Source organism: Orbicella franksi, chromosome 8 (assembly GCF_964199315.1).
Source record: "Orbicella franksi chromosome 8, jaOrbFran1.1, whole genome shotgun sequence".
Taxonomy (NCBI): domain Eukaryota; kingdom Metazoa; phylum Cnidaria; class Anthozoa; order Scleractinia; family Merulinidae; genus Orbicella; species Orbicella franksi.
The window spans coordinates 21,986,310-22,001,971 of NC_138152.1; the positions used below are offsets into that span (position 1 = coordinate 21,986,310).

Below are 15,662 nucleotides of genomic sequence, written 5' to 3' on the forward strand. Positions count from 1 at the left end.
AAATTCGTAGACGGTGTTCGTAGTTGCATCGTAGCCGTCCACGGTGTAGCGACTGTTGGGGATACGGTATTCCCCATCATTTCCAACATGTTGAATTCTCCCACTGATCTGACTTTGTTGCCACAGTAGATATTCCATGGCAACTTTCGACTGATTTGTTTTTAGTCGCCAACAGTGGAGAGGCTCGGAAGCAATTGTGTTGGCTTCCATTCGGTTTTGTCGCAGGTCTCGATTGCATGCCGAAGCAATGGTAATATGACTGAAGGGGTCAAACTTTGTCTCTTTTTCAAAAAGCCGTTTGAAAGTAAGGCATCCCTCCTTCAGTAATTTCACGTCCGACTCGCAATATTCCAGCAATTCTTTCTGGAAATCGAACACTACATTCTCAGCTCTTTCTTTATCATGCCATTTCTCGAAGTCTTTACGGCCGTTGACAGACATTGATTCAGGCATGTAAAATTCTTTCTCGGGAATTGGTCCCACGTAGTCTTGATTTTCAGGCGTGTTAAACAGGTGAGGAAAATAGCCCTTCTTTAACTCTGTCAATCCGAATGTCTTTGGTATGCAGAAAGCGGCATTTGAAAAAATGACAGAGAGTCAATAAAGTTAATATTGTCAAAGGTTAACTGGAGAAGTTTAGCTCCATTTCTGATTTGATTGAGGACCCTGTGTTGGCGATGATATTCCTCCACGACGAAATAGGAGTCGTAGCCAGAAAAGTTATGGACCAAAACAGTTACATTGCGCGTGTCTTCTTCAGTTAACGTATCCAGCCATTCCAGGAAATCGCGAATGCAATCTTCACCTTTGAAGTGGAGTGGACAATTATCATCCTCAGTTTCCGCTATTAAAAGATTAGCGATGTGTTTGCCAGTATCTTGCATCGCCTCAATATCGAAGAAAACGAGAATGGGAGGCTTTTCATCATCATCATCATCATCATTACCATTATCCTCTGCTTCGGCTTCGGTTATTCGCTTGCGTTTTTTCTTTTTCTTTCTCTTCTTCTTTTTTTCTTTTTTCTCTTCGGTTAGCTCTTCTCTTCGGTGGCTTGCGGCCTCTATGTACTCGTGGCAAGAGGGACAGTCTATGTAACCGCATTCATGTTTTTGTTGCTTCTTGAGACCCACCAACAACTTTTTACAGCTACGACATTTGCGGCGTTGACTGCAAGCACTGATGTTTTTGGAGTCAGCGGTTTCTCCCTTGTAGGATTTCGGCAGATGATTTTGAAAACAAACATCACCATAAAACATCCGCTTACAGGATCCGCAGGGTGTAGCTGGTGGTTGATTACGACACCTGGCCTCTGTAAAGTCCTCACATCCCTTTTGTAAGCAGGAAGAACAATGATCAGGGTTGTTTTCACAGGCGTGTTGACCTTCGTTATGGTAGGGTTTGAGACACCTTGCGCAGAAATAACTGTTACCAAAGAACCCAGGTAACGTATTGATCACATTGTAGTGTTCATTATCATACAACAGTACCAATTGTTTTTCCTGAGGCTTTCCAAAAGAAGTCACGCTATAACCTCGGGTAGGGTCCACAAGTAAGAGCTGATAATTGTTCAAGGACGGCGTCAATGCAAATCTAGTGAGTTCCTCGTAACCGCATTTTCTCATTTCTACATTAGCTTCTATATGCAGCTTGATTGCTTCATCTCTCTGGATAGAGAAACCTCTTCTGAAGCTGTTCCATTTAGGGTGATCATCCACTCTAGCTTTAGCTGTCACAATGGCGCTGGCGTAGCATAGTTCATTTTTGTTATCGATACTGATGACAGAACCTTTCAAACGTTTGAAAGTTTCTGGATTAGAATGTCCAGGTTTCAATTTTCGTTTCTGACCGCTACCGCGAGGAGATGTACGAACGTGTGTAAAAGATAATTGAAACGAATCATTCATTTCAAAGTTCTCGTTTGAGTTTAACACCTGTGACATTTGCTGCAGCAGACTGTCGACACAATCACTACCATTTAACCATTCCCCCGCCGGTAACCCTCGATAAGCATAGCTGTTGACTAAGCGATTGCTGGCTAAATTGAAGTAGACACGATCAGCGGCTGGTATCCTGTCTCGGAGAATCAAATTTTGGATTGTTCTATGTAATCCATCAGCAATTGCTGCTGCCAAGTCTTGTTGAGGTATAAATTGTCCCACCTGACGAATGTTGGAGGTGTAGTGACGCTCTCTAACGCCCATTTTTTTGCTGTGACTATCTACGTACCCGAAAAGTTTACTTAGTTTGTTAATTTAATTTTACTGTAAATGAATAACAACTACACAACTCGCATGAAAACAAATGCCTTCATTAGTCTTTTAGCGTCCGTTCAATTCGCCTTAAAAGATAATAGCCTATTCAGTTAAGCTAACAGAGTCTAATCATTCAACGTTTAAGATAATAGTCCATTGTCACATTCTTGCGTTGAGTTTTCAACTTGTATGCAAATTCCGTTATCCCCCCGGCCAATGGGACAAATTATTTGCATCGCGCGCTAAACTTAAATTTAGGAGTAACGGTTCCATTGTAACTTTAAGGTTTATAAAATACGATCGGACGAACGCTATAGCTTTGCTTATCCTAAATTCGTCCAGTGTTACTTGTGTTATACTGGTAGAACGTCTCCAAGTCCGTCATCGAGCCATTCAAAATCAAAAGAACTTCATTTCAAAAACCGTAACCGCCTTCGAATTCCAGACCTGATATAAAGGATTAGAGCGAGCTATTCAAAATCAAAAGAACCTCTTTTCAAAAACCGTAACCGCCTTCAAATTCAAGGCCCGATATAAAGGATTACAGCGAGCTATTCAAAATCAAAAGAACTTCTTTTCAAAAACCGTAACCGCCTACAACCTCCAGGTCTGATTGAATCACGTATTGATATAAAAAACACAAAGGTTCATTATCGTTTCCATTCATTATCAGTGACTATTCAAAATCAAAAGAACTTCTATTGAATGCTCATACCCTTCTTGAAATTCCAGGTTGTGATTAAAACATGTAGTGGTATTGAAAAGCACAAAGGCTTATCCTTTCCATTCAATTTCAGTGACCTAATTCAAAATCAAAATAATTTCTTTTCAAAGTCCTTAGCCGTCTTCAAATTTTAGGTCTGATTAAATCATGTAAGTTAAAGTATGAAGTTATCTTTTCCATTCAATTTCAACGACCCATTTCAAAATAACGGTACGGATTGGTATTCGCCCGACATGTACTCCAATTTCAAGTTATATTTATTACCTCTTGAGAATCGTTGTCTTAGTCCGCGTTCTCAATAGAACGGACAGCCGCCAAGAGTGGTTCATCAATCAAATTCATTGCTGGTTTTGAGGACGCTGTCAAACTGAATTTTATGACGCTGCAGTTTTGATAATCGTTAATCGATTTTGTGAATAATAAGTGCGCGTCTCCACGTGCTCGAGCACAAAATTAAAAGAACTGGGGAAAGCATGTTGGACCATTGACTTTTATTAATGTGGTGGCTCCTAAAAGAGCCGTTTGGTTCTTACCTACATAAAGTCTGTAGGATTTTAAAAGGTGGCCATACCTTGCTTTCTCTGCTTCAAGAAGACGTGATAAGTTCTGGAGAACGGATACGCCGTAATGACGCGTAATTTGTCGCCGTACGATTCCTTCCATGAAAAATAAACGCAAATCTCGTCCGTGGGATAACCCCACGGACAGACTCCGATGACTTTCTTCATTTTGAATACGTACATGTAATAGTGGCCATGTCCCGTCTTGTAACCTTCTTCGACGATTTCATAATCGTCACTATCGACGAAAGTTTTCCTTTCCAGAAAGGCCACAGTTGACGTTAAATTAAACGTCCGCAGGAATTTGGATGCATTGAGTTCCTTATCCAAATCCACGTGCCTTTCATTTATGTGCTCAGCATGGTCGTGAGATAGGATGACATAATCGTTTTCAAAACTGACCGCCATTTTTCCACGAGTGAGAATGAGAATATTTTTTCTCTACTATGCCTGATCTTTTATGAGCACACCCAAGTTGAGTGACATGTACCATCTATGTTTAGCGAGCCAATCAGAATAGTGCGACGCTCTGTCGAACCAATCAGATTAGTGCATTATGGCGGTATGAACGGTGGGGTAGTCTTTGAAATACCGTGCCTTTGAAAAACCCGTCCTTTTGAAAAAAAAAAAAAATCCGTCACTTTGAAATAAGCGTCGCGCTAGCTAATATTACTTCACGCAAATCGAGTGAAATCGAGTCCAGAGTATTTTACAGTTTTCATTGCAAAAACATGGCGCAACGTCAATCCCGAAGGCTACGTGGTTTGGATGCAGAAATAGTGCCGGAAACTGCCCGCGACAAACACTGTGTATTCTGTTTGACCGATGAGAACCATGGTTTCAATATTATCGGAGGAAATGTCCTACGCTTCCCATGCTGCAAGAAGTTCGCCCACCGCAGTTGTCAAAGAGAATGGGAAAGAAACTCGCCTCTGTGTCCCCACTGCAGAAGAAAACTAGGTGACGAACTCCCACCTGTGGAACTTAATGAACCTCGTAACAGAGAGGTTTCACCGCGACAGCGAGAAATAAACGCTCTTCAAGAAGTGATACAAGATAGGGAAGGACACGAACGACGAATTAACGCGGTAAGGTTGACTTTTTATATATATATATACATGTCAGTTTTAAGGTTGACTTGACTATCACGTGCGTCCAGTGAGTGAGTGATAAACCGACGCTAGTTTTGTGCGTGTGGCACAAAGTCTAAAGGATTCCACATACACATTGCTGCTACGTGCTTACGAATGCCAAACATTAATCGTACGATTTTTTTCTCTTCAGTTCGAATTTGGCTGCCCGCTTCCTACAGAACATGTTCGATTTCTGATGGAGAGAATCTTATATGGTCTGATCCATTCACCATTCGCTCAAATTAATGTTATGATAAGATTAGCAATTTGTGACGCTGATACAGAACTTAATCGAGTCTATTTTCGCATATTTCTGGACTATGTTTTACCCAAGGAAATTCAAAATTATTGCAGTATTTTTATAGTGTGTCACCAGCGCGACATTTATGATTACAGGTTAGAAAGAATTATGTTAATGTAGTTTTTTCTTGCTTTGTTTCAGTTTCATTTTCCCTACCACATCAGTACGGATAACATTGTGACGGTTTTTAATGTTTTAGAAAGTGTCATCCAAAACATTGATAGGAATGTTTATCATGTAATTTTTTTATGTTGCGACTTGCCATGTAAATAACCTTTGGGATAACATTCGTTTTCGAGAGTTTGTTTACTATTTATTTCCATGGGAAGTGAATCAAATCATAGAATTGTATTGTGTTTCAACCGACATGCATTTAAATAACGAGTATGTAATTCATTCAATGGATGAAATCCAAATTCAATGAAATCCAACGAAACTGCCGTAAAGTATATAGAAAGAAACGACCCATCACGACCTCGCAATGAGCGTTCTCCGACATGTACACCTAACACAGAAAATTCAGTGCGGAATGTGACGCCAGCGGAAAATGTATTTAACGCTGCCAAAATGTAGTTGTCTCCTTGTAAGATAAATGGATGGTAACTCAAGAAGGTCTACATAAACAAGATGGTTCAAATGACCTGAATGTCAAGAATAGAACGAAATAAATGTATGTTGTTTGCCGGCTTGGAGGTTCGTATAGTGAAAACTGTGACCGAGGTCTTGAAAATGCTGCCCGAGGCCAACCGAGGGCGGCATTTTCAAGACCGAGGTCACAGTTTTTCACTATACAGACCGACTCTAAGCCGGCAAATATAATATTTCTTTTTTTTTTCCTGTGGTAAATTGGCTTGCAAATGGATTTGTTTACGCAACTTTGTCATTGGCTCACGTGCCCTCTACAAACCATCGTAAAAAATCTAACGAGCGAACGAGCGAGGAACTCAGATACTAGAGAAAGAAAGATGTATCATGGAACAGGTTTATTTCGAACTACTTTATGTTAGATGCATCTAGTTCACCAGTTAAGTTGTCCAATTTTTTTTTTTCCCGGTATGAAATTTCGTACAAAGTTTGAAGTTTTACTACTAAAACAATTTCTTTCAGTCTTTCGGAATCACTCGAAATCAGACTTTTCTACCGTAAATTGAGTGGCAGAAAGCGAGGAAATCCGTTAAGTGTATTCCACATAAATTATCTTAAATACAGCAACCATCAGAGAGGTAAACTCGACTGTAAATGACTTTTGTTTTGCTTAAAGTTGTGGGGCAAGAGAAACACAGGAGACACAGGATTGCGCGCCATTACAGCGCCGAGCTACAAACAACCAGAAAAATTCTCAAAACTTTAAAATACTTAACCGATTTTACTTAGAGTGACCTTCCTTGCCATTTAAAAATGAATAGAGATAAACTTATGTTAAGTAATCGTCGGTGGAAGCGTGAAAAGGGCAAAGGTGGACCATTACCGCCGGTTCATACACGAAAATTGACCAACACGTCGACGTCGCCCGCGCCATTTCCCAGCGTCATCGTGACCGTGGTCAGAGATAGGAAAATGCGGACTGCGCTAAGAACCAATCAGATTGCAGGATTCGTTACCGCACCCTTTTGGGAAAAAATAATAAAATGTTACCTTTGAAAGAGGAACGATATTTGTTCAGAAAGAGATATATGTTATTTGCCGACCCTAAGCCGGTAAATAAGATGTTAATTTTTTTTTTCCTACAGTAAATTGGTTTTACAGATTTACTTACAGTGGCTTTCCTTGCCATTTCAAAGTGAACAGAGATAAACTTGCGTTGACTAATCGTCGATAGATGTGTAAAAAAGGCAAAAGATTGACAATTACCGCTAACATTTAGGAGCGAAACTTAAGCAGCGAGGAAAAAATCCGGCCCGCGGGCCGTACCGTGAAAACCTGGACCGGTCACGTGCGTATGATTCGCCAATCAAATTCGAGGATTTAGGATTCCGGCCCGCTCAGACGCTTGAGAAAAAAATAAGTGTTTTTATTATTTTTCCTCAGAATGAACACTTTGAACTCTCGTTCTCTGCCCAACACTTAAATCAACACATAAATGAACACCGTTATTCAGCCATCGGAAAACACTTTGAAACACAGCATGGGAACAACAGAACAAAGGCTGACCACCTTTTCAAAGTTCTGAGGAAATGTAACAGCAAGTTCGATTGCTAAGTCTACGAGATGCTATACATAAAGGATCGACATCAAGCGTTCTCTTAACACGCAAACCGACTCCATTCGCGCCAAACTGTTTACTTAACACTTTCGTACACTTTTTTTGTATTGTTTTTCCTACCTTGGAAATTATACGCATAGAACCCGCAAATATTTTATGTATTGATTATATTTTATATACGCATAGTACACGTTATACTTTTTCACTTTTTACCTTAATAATGGAATAACGTAGCGCCGAAACCTTGTTCGTTTTTTAAATGTGTTTTACAAATTTTTAGCGTTAAACTTCTTGTTCTACTTGATAGCAAAAATTACCAGCGAACTAAGGATCCACTTTGTTTTTCCGCGTAGCGTGACGTTAAAAACTAGAATTTTTGAGGGAAAAGTTTAGCCCAGATAATGGTAAGGATTTGGCGAGTTCGAAATTTTTATGTAGTAAGAAAACGATGTCACAGCTAAAATATGCTATTCTGCTGTCCAACTAACTATTTTAACGGATCTTTCAGTAAATCAAGGGTAACAATAGCAGAAAGTGGGAATAAAGTGATATTCTTCGCTAAAAATTTTCGCGGGAAATGATTCTCGCTAATGATTTTTTTTGGGACTTTGCAAGACCAGTTACTCCGATTTACCTCAAATTTTTAACAATTTTAACTAAACTGCATAGTGATGGCAGTGCAAAAGACTGTCAAAAAAAATATCTTTTCTGTAGGAATAAAATACCGCACTTTTGAAAAACGAGTCGCTGAGAATGGCTAAAGTCACGCCATTAACGATTCAGCGGCGATATATGGCACCTTAAGAAAACCGTAGAATTAAAGCGAAAGACCTCAAATATATCTCAGTCAACCAACAACGGGACAAATATTATCGCAAAAAAATGACTTTCAGGAATTTCTGAAAATGGCTAAAATTTGAGTCACGCCCACGGAACGATTCAGCGGCAATATATGGCACCTCAAGAAAACCGTAGAATTAAAGCGAAAGGCCTCAAACATATCTCAGTCAACCAATAAGGGGACAAACATCGCAAAAAATAAGACTTTCTGGAATTTGTAATAAGCATCTCTTAGCCTCACCTAAAGTTGCAGGAAATTTCGGCCATTTTAGACCGCTTGCCAGGCCAAAATTATGATGTCGTGATATCTCGAAGAAAAACGAACACCTTCCTCGGCAAATGCCATGGTTGTTAATCTTTTCGGATAGCTTTTAAACTGTGAAAATTAAGATGAAGGTAAACAGCCGACCTCAATCTTTTCCTGCTGCCCAGTTTTCTCTGACAATGACACTTAACTGAGATACGAAACTTCACCGCTTCAATTAACGCCATTTTCGTCTATAGGAGTACCTTAATTAGCAAGACAAAAGTCATATTTTAAATAAAATTTGCCCATTTGTCCTTTAGACATTGAAGGAAGTAAAAGACAAGTAAAGAGTAATATCTTTAGGTGAATATATTCCAGTAGAAACCGTGGTATATTTTCAATATCTTTGCAAGAGATGTATATGATGTGTGCCTATATGATAAGTGAAGCCTTGGAGCTGACTGGCTTATAGCTGCCGGACTTTACCACGGTTTCTATAACATGAAGCGGCTAGGAGTATTTCTACTCTTCCTGGACGGGAAGCTAGTCCATCGCAGGTCACTCCCCCGCAATTTGGCAGCTTTTCCAACAATTCGCCGGTACCCATTTATATTCCTGGGTGGAGAGAGGCAATGTGAGAGTTAAGTGTCTTGCCCAAAAAAACAACACAGTGTCCCCGGCTAGGGCTCGAACTAGGCCCACTCGATCCGGGGACGAGCGCACTAATCATGAGGCCTCCGCGCCTCTATTTACATAATAAGTTGAGATTTAAATAAAATAAACTAGTCATAATTTTTGAAAGTTTTTTTAATAAAAACTAGACGCTTTGCTGCGTGTACCCAGGCACGTAGGGGCCAAACCACCCCCCTAATGTTTCATGAAGGCTATATTTGCTTGGTTTATATACTTCTCAACCAAGTTTGGGAGATGAGCTTTCTTTGTTCTCCAGTTTATTTTAATTTGGAAGTTGTGACAAAATGTCAGATTATGACGTCATAATTGATGACGTCACCCAAACGTGCTATAATTTTTTGTAAAATCTGATAAAAAGATTATGTCATTGAAAAGGCCTTGACTTAAGGAATAAAATGTCGGAAACCGTGTTTTGCTATGATGATTATTTTTTGAGATATGATAAGTTAAATATTTTTTTGTATCTCTCCCGGAATTTGCTTAACCATACTGTCCTTCTTAAGTCAGTCTCTCTGGTTTATTTTTTTCAGTTTTATTCTAGGAAGGCTAATAATCTAGAGAAATAGAAAGCTTGATGTTGTCAAAAATCGTGTGGTTTTAGAAATTTGATTTTCGGCTTTGTTAGGATGGTATTAACAGTAGCAAAACGGGTGACGTCACAGGTTATGACGTAACGAAACTAATTTTAACGCAATAACACTAGAGGGATAATTTTTTATTCCGATTTTCTTCTTTATTTTTGCTTTAGTCATCTGGCACATCACATGTGCAGCATAGCTGCATTTGCTGGAGCAAAGTTACGGTTCCAATTTGGGGATTTTTCTCAAAGGGGGGACCCCATATTTTGCAGAGTTATTTTTCATGTTTAAAAATGCCATATTTCATTTAATTTTTGTGATATGGACAAAATTTTTTCAGGTTTCCACTCCCTTTTATGTGCTCTTTCAAACACATTGTAAAAAATACGCATATTAAAAACTTCAAAAGTGGCAAAAAAACATGACGTCATCACTGTGACGTCACAACTTTGATATTTACTGACATTTTTCACCTAAATACAATTGCCAATAGGTCTCCTGCTCATCTGCCAAGTTTAGTGTAGAAAGAGTCAATACTTTTTAAATAATGCGAAATAATGTGAAATACCCAAGTACTGACGAAACATTTGGGGGCTGGTTTGGCCCCTACGTGGCAGTCGTTGTACTGAGAAGCAATAGCTATATTGCAATCGAGCTAAATGTTCTGCATTTGAAGTTGTACTTTTGATATGATTTCTTGGAATCGATTAATAACTTATTACTCGTTTGCAAGTCTTTAGGGTGTGAAATAAGTCAAGGTCTTTATATCAACCTATAAACGTTTCAGTCTATTTTCCTTAACCTGTGTCGTTGTTATTTGCGTTTCTCAAGCAAGCGAGACATTTTGAATTTCATAGTTATGGCGATGCGTGACATAGACCTACGAACGCGGTTGTCGAAATCATATACTTATCTCGTGATTTTTAGCCCATTTAGAAGTTAAAGTATTAGGAAAAGTGCCTATGTAAATGCTTGTTTCTTCAGTACAGATAATCAGTCGCCTAGGTAGCCAAAGTAAGTTCCGGATGTTTACAATATTTTCCGGCCGCAATGTAGGCGTACTGCGGAGGTACACCGACAAGGCGGTTCCACACTGGTCTCTGTACATTTGTGCAAAATATTTCGACGAATATCTGAGCTTGGGAAAACGCACAGACTTAAAAATTCGAGGAGTTTCGTCTTTATTAATCTCCTATAACATCACAATTTCTTGATTTTATTCACTAAATGGTTTTCGAATAATTTTTTTTATTGCGTCAGGATTGCGTGACAGTGTAAGCCAAGAATCGTTTTGCTGGGGTCAACATACATTAGTTTCTTTCAGCTTAAATGTCCAATAATTCGCTACATGAGTTTCACTCTTGTTAAGACACAACTCTGTTACAAGCAAATAACGAGAGAATATCGTTGAGTTCGAGATTTTATCTTTATTATACTTTACGAAGTTTCTCAGAGCATTTTACCTAGGTGTACTCGAACAGATGAATTCGTAAACAAATTCTCTAACCTTTCTGCTCTTGTTGCTCAGACGTTCTTGAGCTCGTACTGGGATTCTGCTTGGTTCACGATCACGTCTAAAATTACGAAGACGCTTCTGTAGATGCTTTTTACCAAGTTGAAGAGTTGATAGCCCCGGTTGATGGCTCCCTTGGTATAACTTGATTCATGATTCACTCAAAATGTTAATAATTTGTTCGCTCGTAAATTGATCTCTCGTGAGGCTTGCAGCGATCCGTTCTGAAAACGCTTAACGTCCTTTAGTGGTTGTCTACCTTGAACGGTGTGTTCGTTTGTATGTGATTTCATCGCCCCAGAAATCATGGAATCCGTGCTAACTTTTCTCGACGACAACCTCTGTAAATTCCATGTGCTGTACGCATGCACAGGTGGCGCATGCGCTTTAGATACCAGACGGCGATTTGTGACTGAACGTTGAAAAAAAAAAAAAAACGGAGCCGAAATTTAAACCCAGGCCTCACTGCCTGGGTAAAAAGTGTGGACAATTCTGTTATCCGTTCTAGTAAATTAGGTTTCCTAAGACCAGTCAAATCACGATTTGATAGGCACACTGGGACACTTGCAGCCTACACGCATTGAACAGGAGCGCTGAGCTACGGCACGTAGCCTGTCGCTAACTTAGTCACGACACGGACGAAAAGGCAGGAACTGTGCTAACACGAGTTAACGACAGAGTTACTATTTTGGACAGTAACTGCTACCACTCGTATTGGACAGGTTCCAGAACCAGTTGATTATTGATTAAACACACAATTTCTTACTGCATTATTTGTATTCAATCACCACACTGCATCTCATCTTGCGTCTTTCATGCTCTCTTACACCGTCTTGTTTTACCATTGATCGCTAATATTGAGTTTACGAGTTCAAGTTAGGTTATTATATGGGGTACAACGAATCCGAAAATGTTAATTTTAGTGACAGGTCATACATCACATATATTTCTTACGAAATGCGCAGAAAAATTGCAAAATTGATTTGAACAGCAAAGAATAGCATAAGAATTTGAAAAAAAAAAAATTCACCAAATCTAACAAAAAGACAAATGTAAGCGTAATAATGACAAACATTTAGTTCAACTACCCTCTGAGGACATGGCTGAGACGGACAAGACATGGTTGATGTGGGCAAGTTATATATCTTGTCCGCTTCGGAGAAGATTAATCCGATAACACACATATACCATTGAGTTAAAGTACACTTTATTCTTCTGTTCTATTTTAAAAGTAAGCTTCGATGTAGGTGAAACATCTCAGATCGTGTAGGCGAATCGACTTCAGTGTAGGCGAAACATCTCAGAACGTGTAGGCGAATCGTCTTAAGTGTAGGCGAATCGACTTGTAGGCGAATTATCCTGTAGGCGAAACGACCGGCTTCCGTGTTTATAGCCCGTTTACATTTTTCTATCGCGAGAATGTGTTTTGTCAAGGTATGGTTGTTTGTTCTATTAAATCCAGTTTGTGTTTTACTTTCTGGAATGCTTCATGTTTATACAAGCGATGTAAGTGCTGCAGTTTTCGAGACTTGATGACCTCCAAAACACTGGATTCGATCGATTGAAAATCGTAGAATTGTTTAGACTTTTATTTTTGAAGCTGCGGGAAGCAAGGCGGAATTGGGAAGGACACATTTCATACAATTACCGATTTCACACGTTTTAAGTCGTAACTCCAAATAACTAGTGTAAATTTTTTTTCAAAGTTTGCAGTGAAATTCGTTGGATAAGCGAAAGGGATGTGTTCCCTAAGCGGTCCGCAGACATGAATGCTACGCGGTCATATTTTCGACACTATTGCATAGAATGTTTGTCGCACTGCTGATTTTCAAACCTTCGAAAAACTCTTTAAGTGTAACAATTTTGTTATCATGTAATTCTAAAGGATTAATCTTCGACTTTTATCTAAATCGAAAGAGAAATAAGTGTCGGTTGGCGGCGTACAGTTGCGACCTATTTACATATGAGTATATTTGGTCGTAACGTTTCTTGGTCGATCATACAACTTTGCGGCTATGTTATAAATACTGCGGGACTTGAAGATATAAGGTTGTCAGTAGTATTTCTACAAATTACTGGTTGGCTTTAAACAGAAAATTTTTAAAATAGCATTTGAAAGTCTGCGGAACAAATTCCAGTAAGAGTTCTTCAATTAATGGTTCTCAGAGACTCAGTTCGCTCGTTTCGGTTCAACAAAGTCAACCATCGTTTATGTCTTTGTTGTACCATTGACCGATCATCGCCAGTAAATTGTACGGTATATCTTTTTTTAGATCTGGGATACTACTGCAACAGCCGATAGCACTTCTCGAAGGCATTTCTGTGCACTTTTCAAATGTGTATTGCACCATCCTGAAGGAAATGAGGGGACGTGAGATATTCGACCTTCCTGGGTAGACGTCACAACAGCCGCTGGACCCATTCTCCTCAAACTCAGTCGTGATAGAAAATTGCGGTGTTTTAGGGCTATTTTCGAGATTTCGTCGGGCACAGACGATCGAGGATTTCACCGAATCCAAAAATTTTTCGTAGAATTATTTCAAATAACAAATAGATTCGTTTTAGCGAAAAAAAAAAAAAAAAAAAAATTGGGTTAGATGCACTTTAATCTCTCGCATTCAATTTGGCGAAACTTAACTCTTTGGCTCTCTTACCTCTATAAAGTGTATTTTCTGTGAAGGCTGGACATAAATTACGACGTAGAAAACTAGTAGAGCCCTACAATACGAAGAAAAAGACTTGAATAAATCAAGTGAAGACAAGAGAGAATCTACACTGCCTTCTTCGTTTATACAACCATTGACATTACAAGCCTTTCCATAAACGTAGTCTAATTCAGGGTCGCTGACGGCGTTTTCCTTCGAATAGTCAATTTCGGCTGGTAAAATCAACAGCGCTTTTTAGTTAAGTTTTGGTACAAACAAAGTTTACCATGAGGATATGCACTTGTGAAACAGTCAATTTAGAGAATAATTTTGCTTCAGTCGGGTGAGGTCAACGTCCTGCGCTCTGATCCAAACTGATTGGTTAAGTGAGGGCAAAGTGCACAGAACAAACTTAGTCATGGAAAGAAAACACGTATGTTACAGAAACCGTAATGACAAGGCACTGTTTAATTGTCTTTCCTGTCAAAATTCGAAACATGTAAAGAACAGACAAAAAATATGCAATACTAATTGAGAAGCCCTTACCATTTCCTTCCATGCATACATTTACCCTCGGGTCGTGATTTGTTGTGGTTGAAAAGGCCCTTTTAAGAGCTAAGAAAATTTCCTTTCGAATGTCACGGGTAAACTCCAAATACCAAGGTCTCTTAATTCGCCGACGAGCTGACAGCCTCCTGTAGATTAAATCCAACCATGTGCAAGTCTCGTCTTTTAACTTTGCTCCTGTGTTGAGTAATGATTCACACAAAATAGAAAAAAGAATCTTTCCGTCGAGCATGTTGTTCGTAAAGACCTCTTAAATGTCTTTTTGCCGCTTGTTTAACAAAAAAAATGCAGGTCACTGCATTCTATGAAACAATTTACAGCTGACTCAATAGCTTCTCTGTTTTGTCGCTTTCCTCTTCACTGGAGTCTTGTAGCTCTTCTGTGTCAATACCAGTGACTTCTTCGAGAACGTCTTCAAATGGCACGGAAGTCGCCATTTTGAAATTTGTTTTCAATTTTCATGCGTGCGTCCGTTGATCCGAGATGCGATCACCCCGGCATTTTTGTTGGCGCGTGTGCCCAGGACGATTGATTGGATACAGAATTTGTGACATTACATTCTTTGTACCTAATCAGTGCTCTGCATCTGATCTTGCAAATTTTATGCTCTCTTACACCGACTTGTTATACCATTTGATCGCTATAATTGAGGTTACTAGTTTACGTAGGTTAGTATATGGGGTGCAACGAATCCGAAAATGTTAATTTTAATGGAAGGTCATTTGAAGCATAAATGACCACATACATTTCTTAGGAAATACGCGGAAAGAGTGCGAAATTGATTTGGACATCAAAGAATAGTATACGAATTCTGGAACAAATTCTTCACGAAATCTCACAAAAAGAAACGGCGGTCGACGGAGGAATACGCTTTGTCGATAGAAGCGCCTTTTGCGGGTACTTTAGAAAGAGTTGGTATTTCTCGATGGATAAATCGAAGTGGAAGATATATTTTCACAACTCCTTGGGAATAAAATGACATATGCAGACCACGGAAATGCAGTTCTGAGTGGTCAACAAAAACAACAAAACGTTCCGGTGGGACGTGTTATTAAGGTCGTGGCCGCTGTTATGGACTATGCACTGTGGCTTTTTTTCAAATGGAGTTTACAAGCGGATGGACTTCGACATTGATGTTGGCAATGACAATGAGTTTGTTTCCTCACACTGAAGAAAGAAAGCTTACATTAGTATAAATTAACTGAAGGTGAAAAAAACATGATCAAAGGAAGATGACACCTCCGTTTGTGTTTTGCCTTGTTGGAAAGGTTGTCAGAAGAAATTATTCCTATCGCTCAGCTCGCTTTAGTGTGCTTTGGCTGCTGGTTCAAAATCATTTTTTGATTCGCTTGCATTGGAGGTGTTCTGTGGTTGAATTGAAAATTGTTTTCTTCGCTAATCACTAC

General features: G+C 39.3%; 1 protein-coding gene across 1 annotated transcript in view; it reads right to left on the reverse strand.

Annotated features, from left to right (window-relative positions):
• Nucleotides 1-542: 542 nt before the first annotated feature.
• LOC145494250 (uncharacterized) overlaps nucleotides 543-15,662 on the reverse strand; it is a 448,804-nt gene continuing 433,684 nt past the window's right edge. Inside the window, exon 2 of the mRNA XM_081473699.1 lies at nucleotides 543-2,159. Coding sequence (XP_081329825.1) covers nucleotides 543-2,159 — 1,617 coding nt within the window. The remainder of the gene's footprint in view (nucleotides 2,160-15,662) is intronic.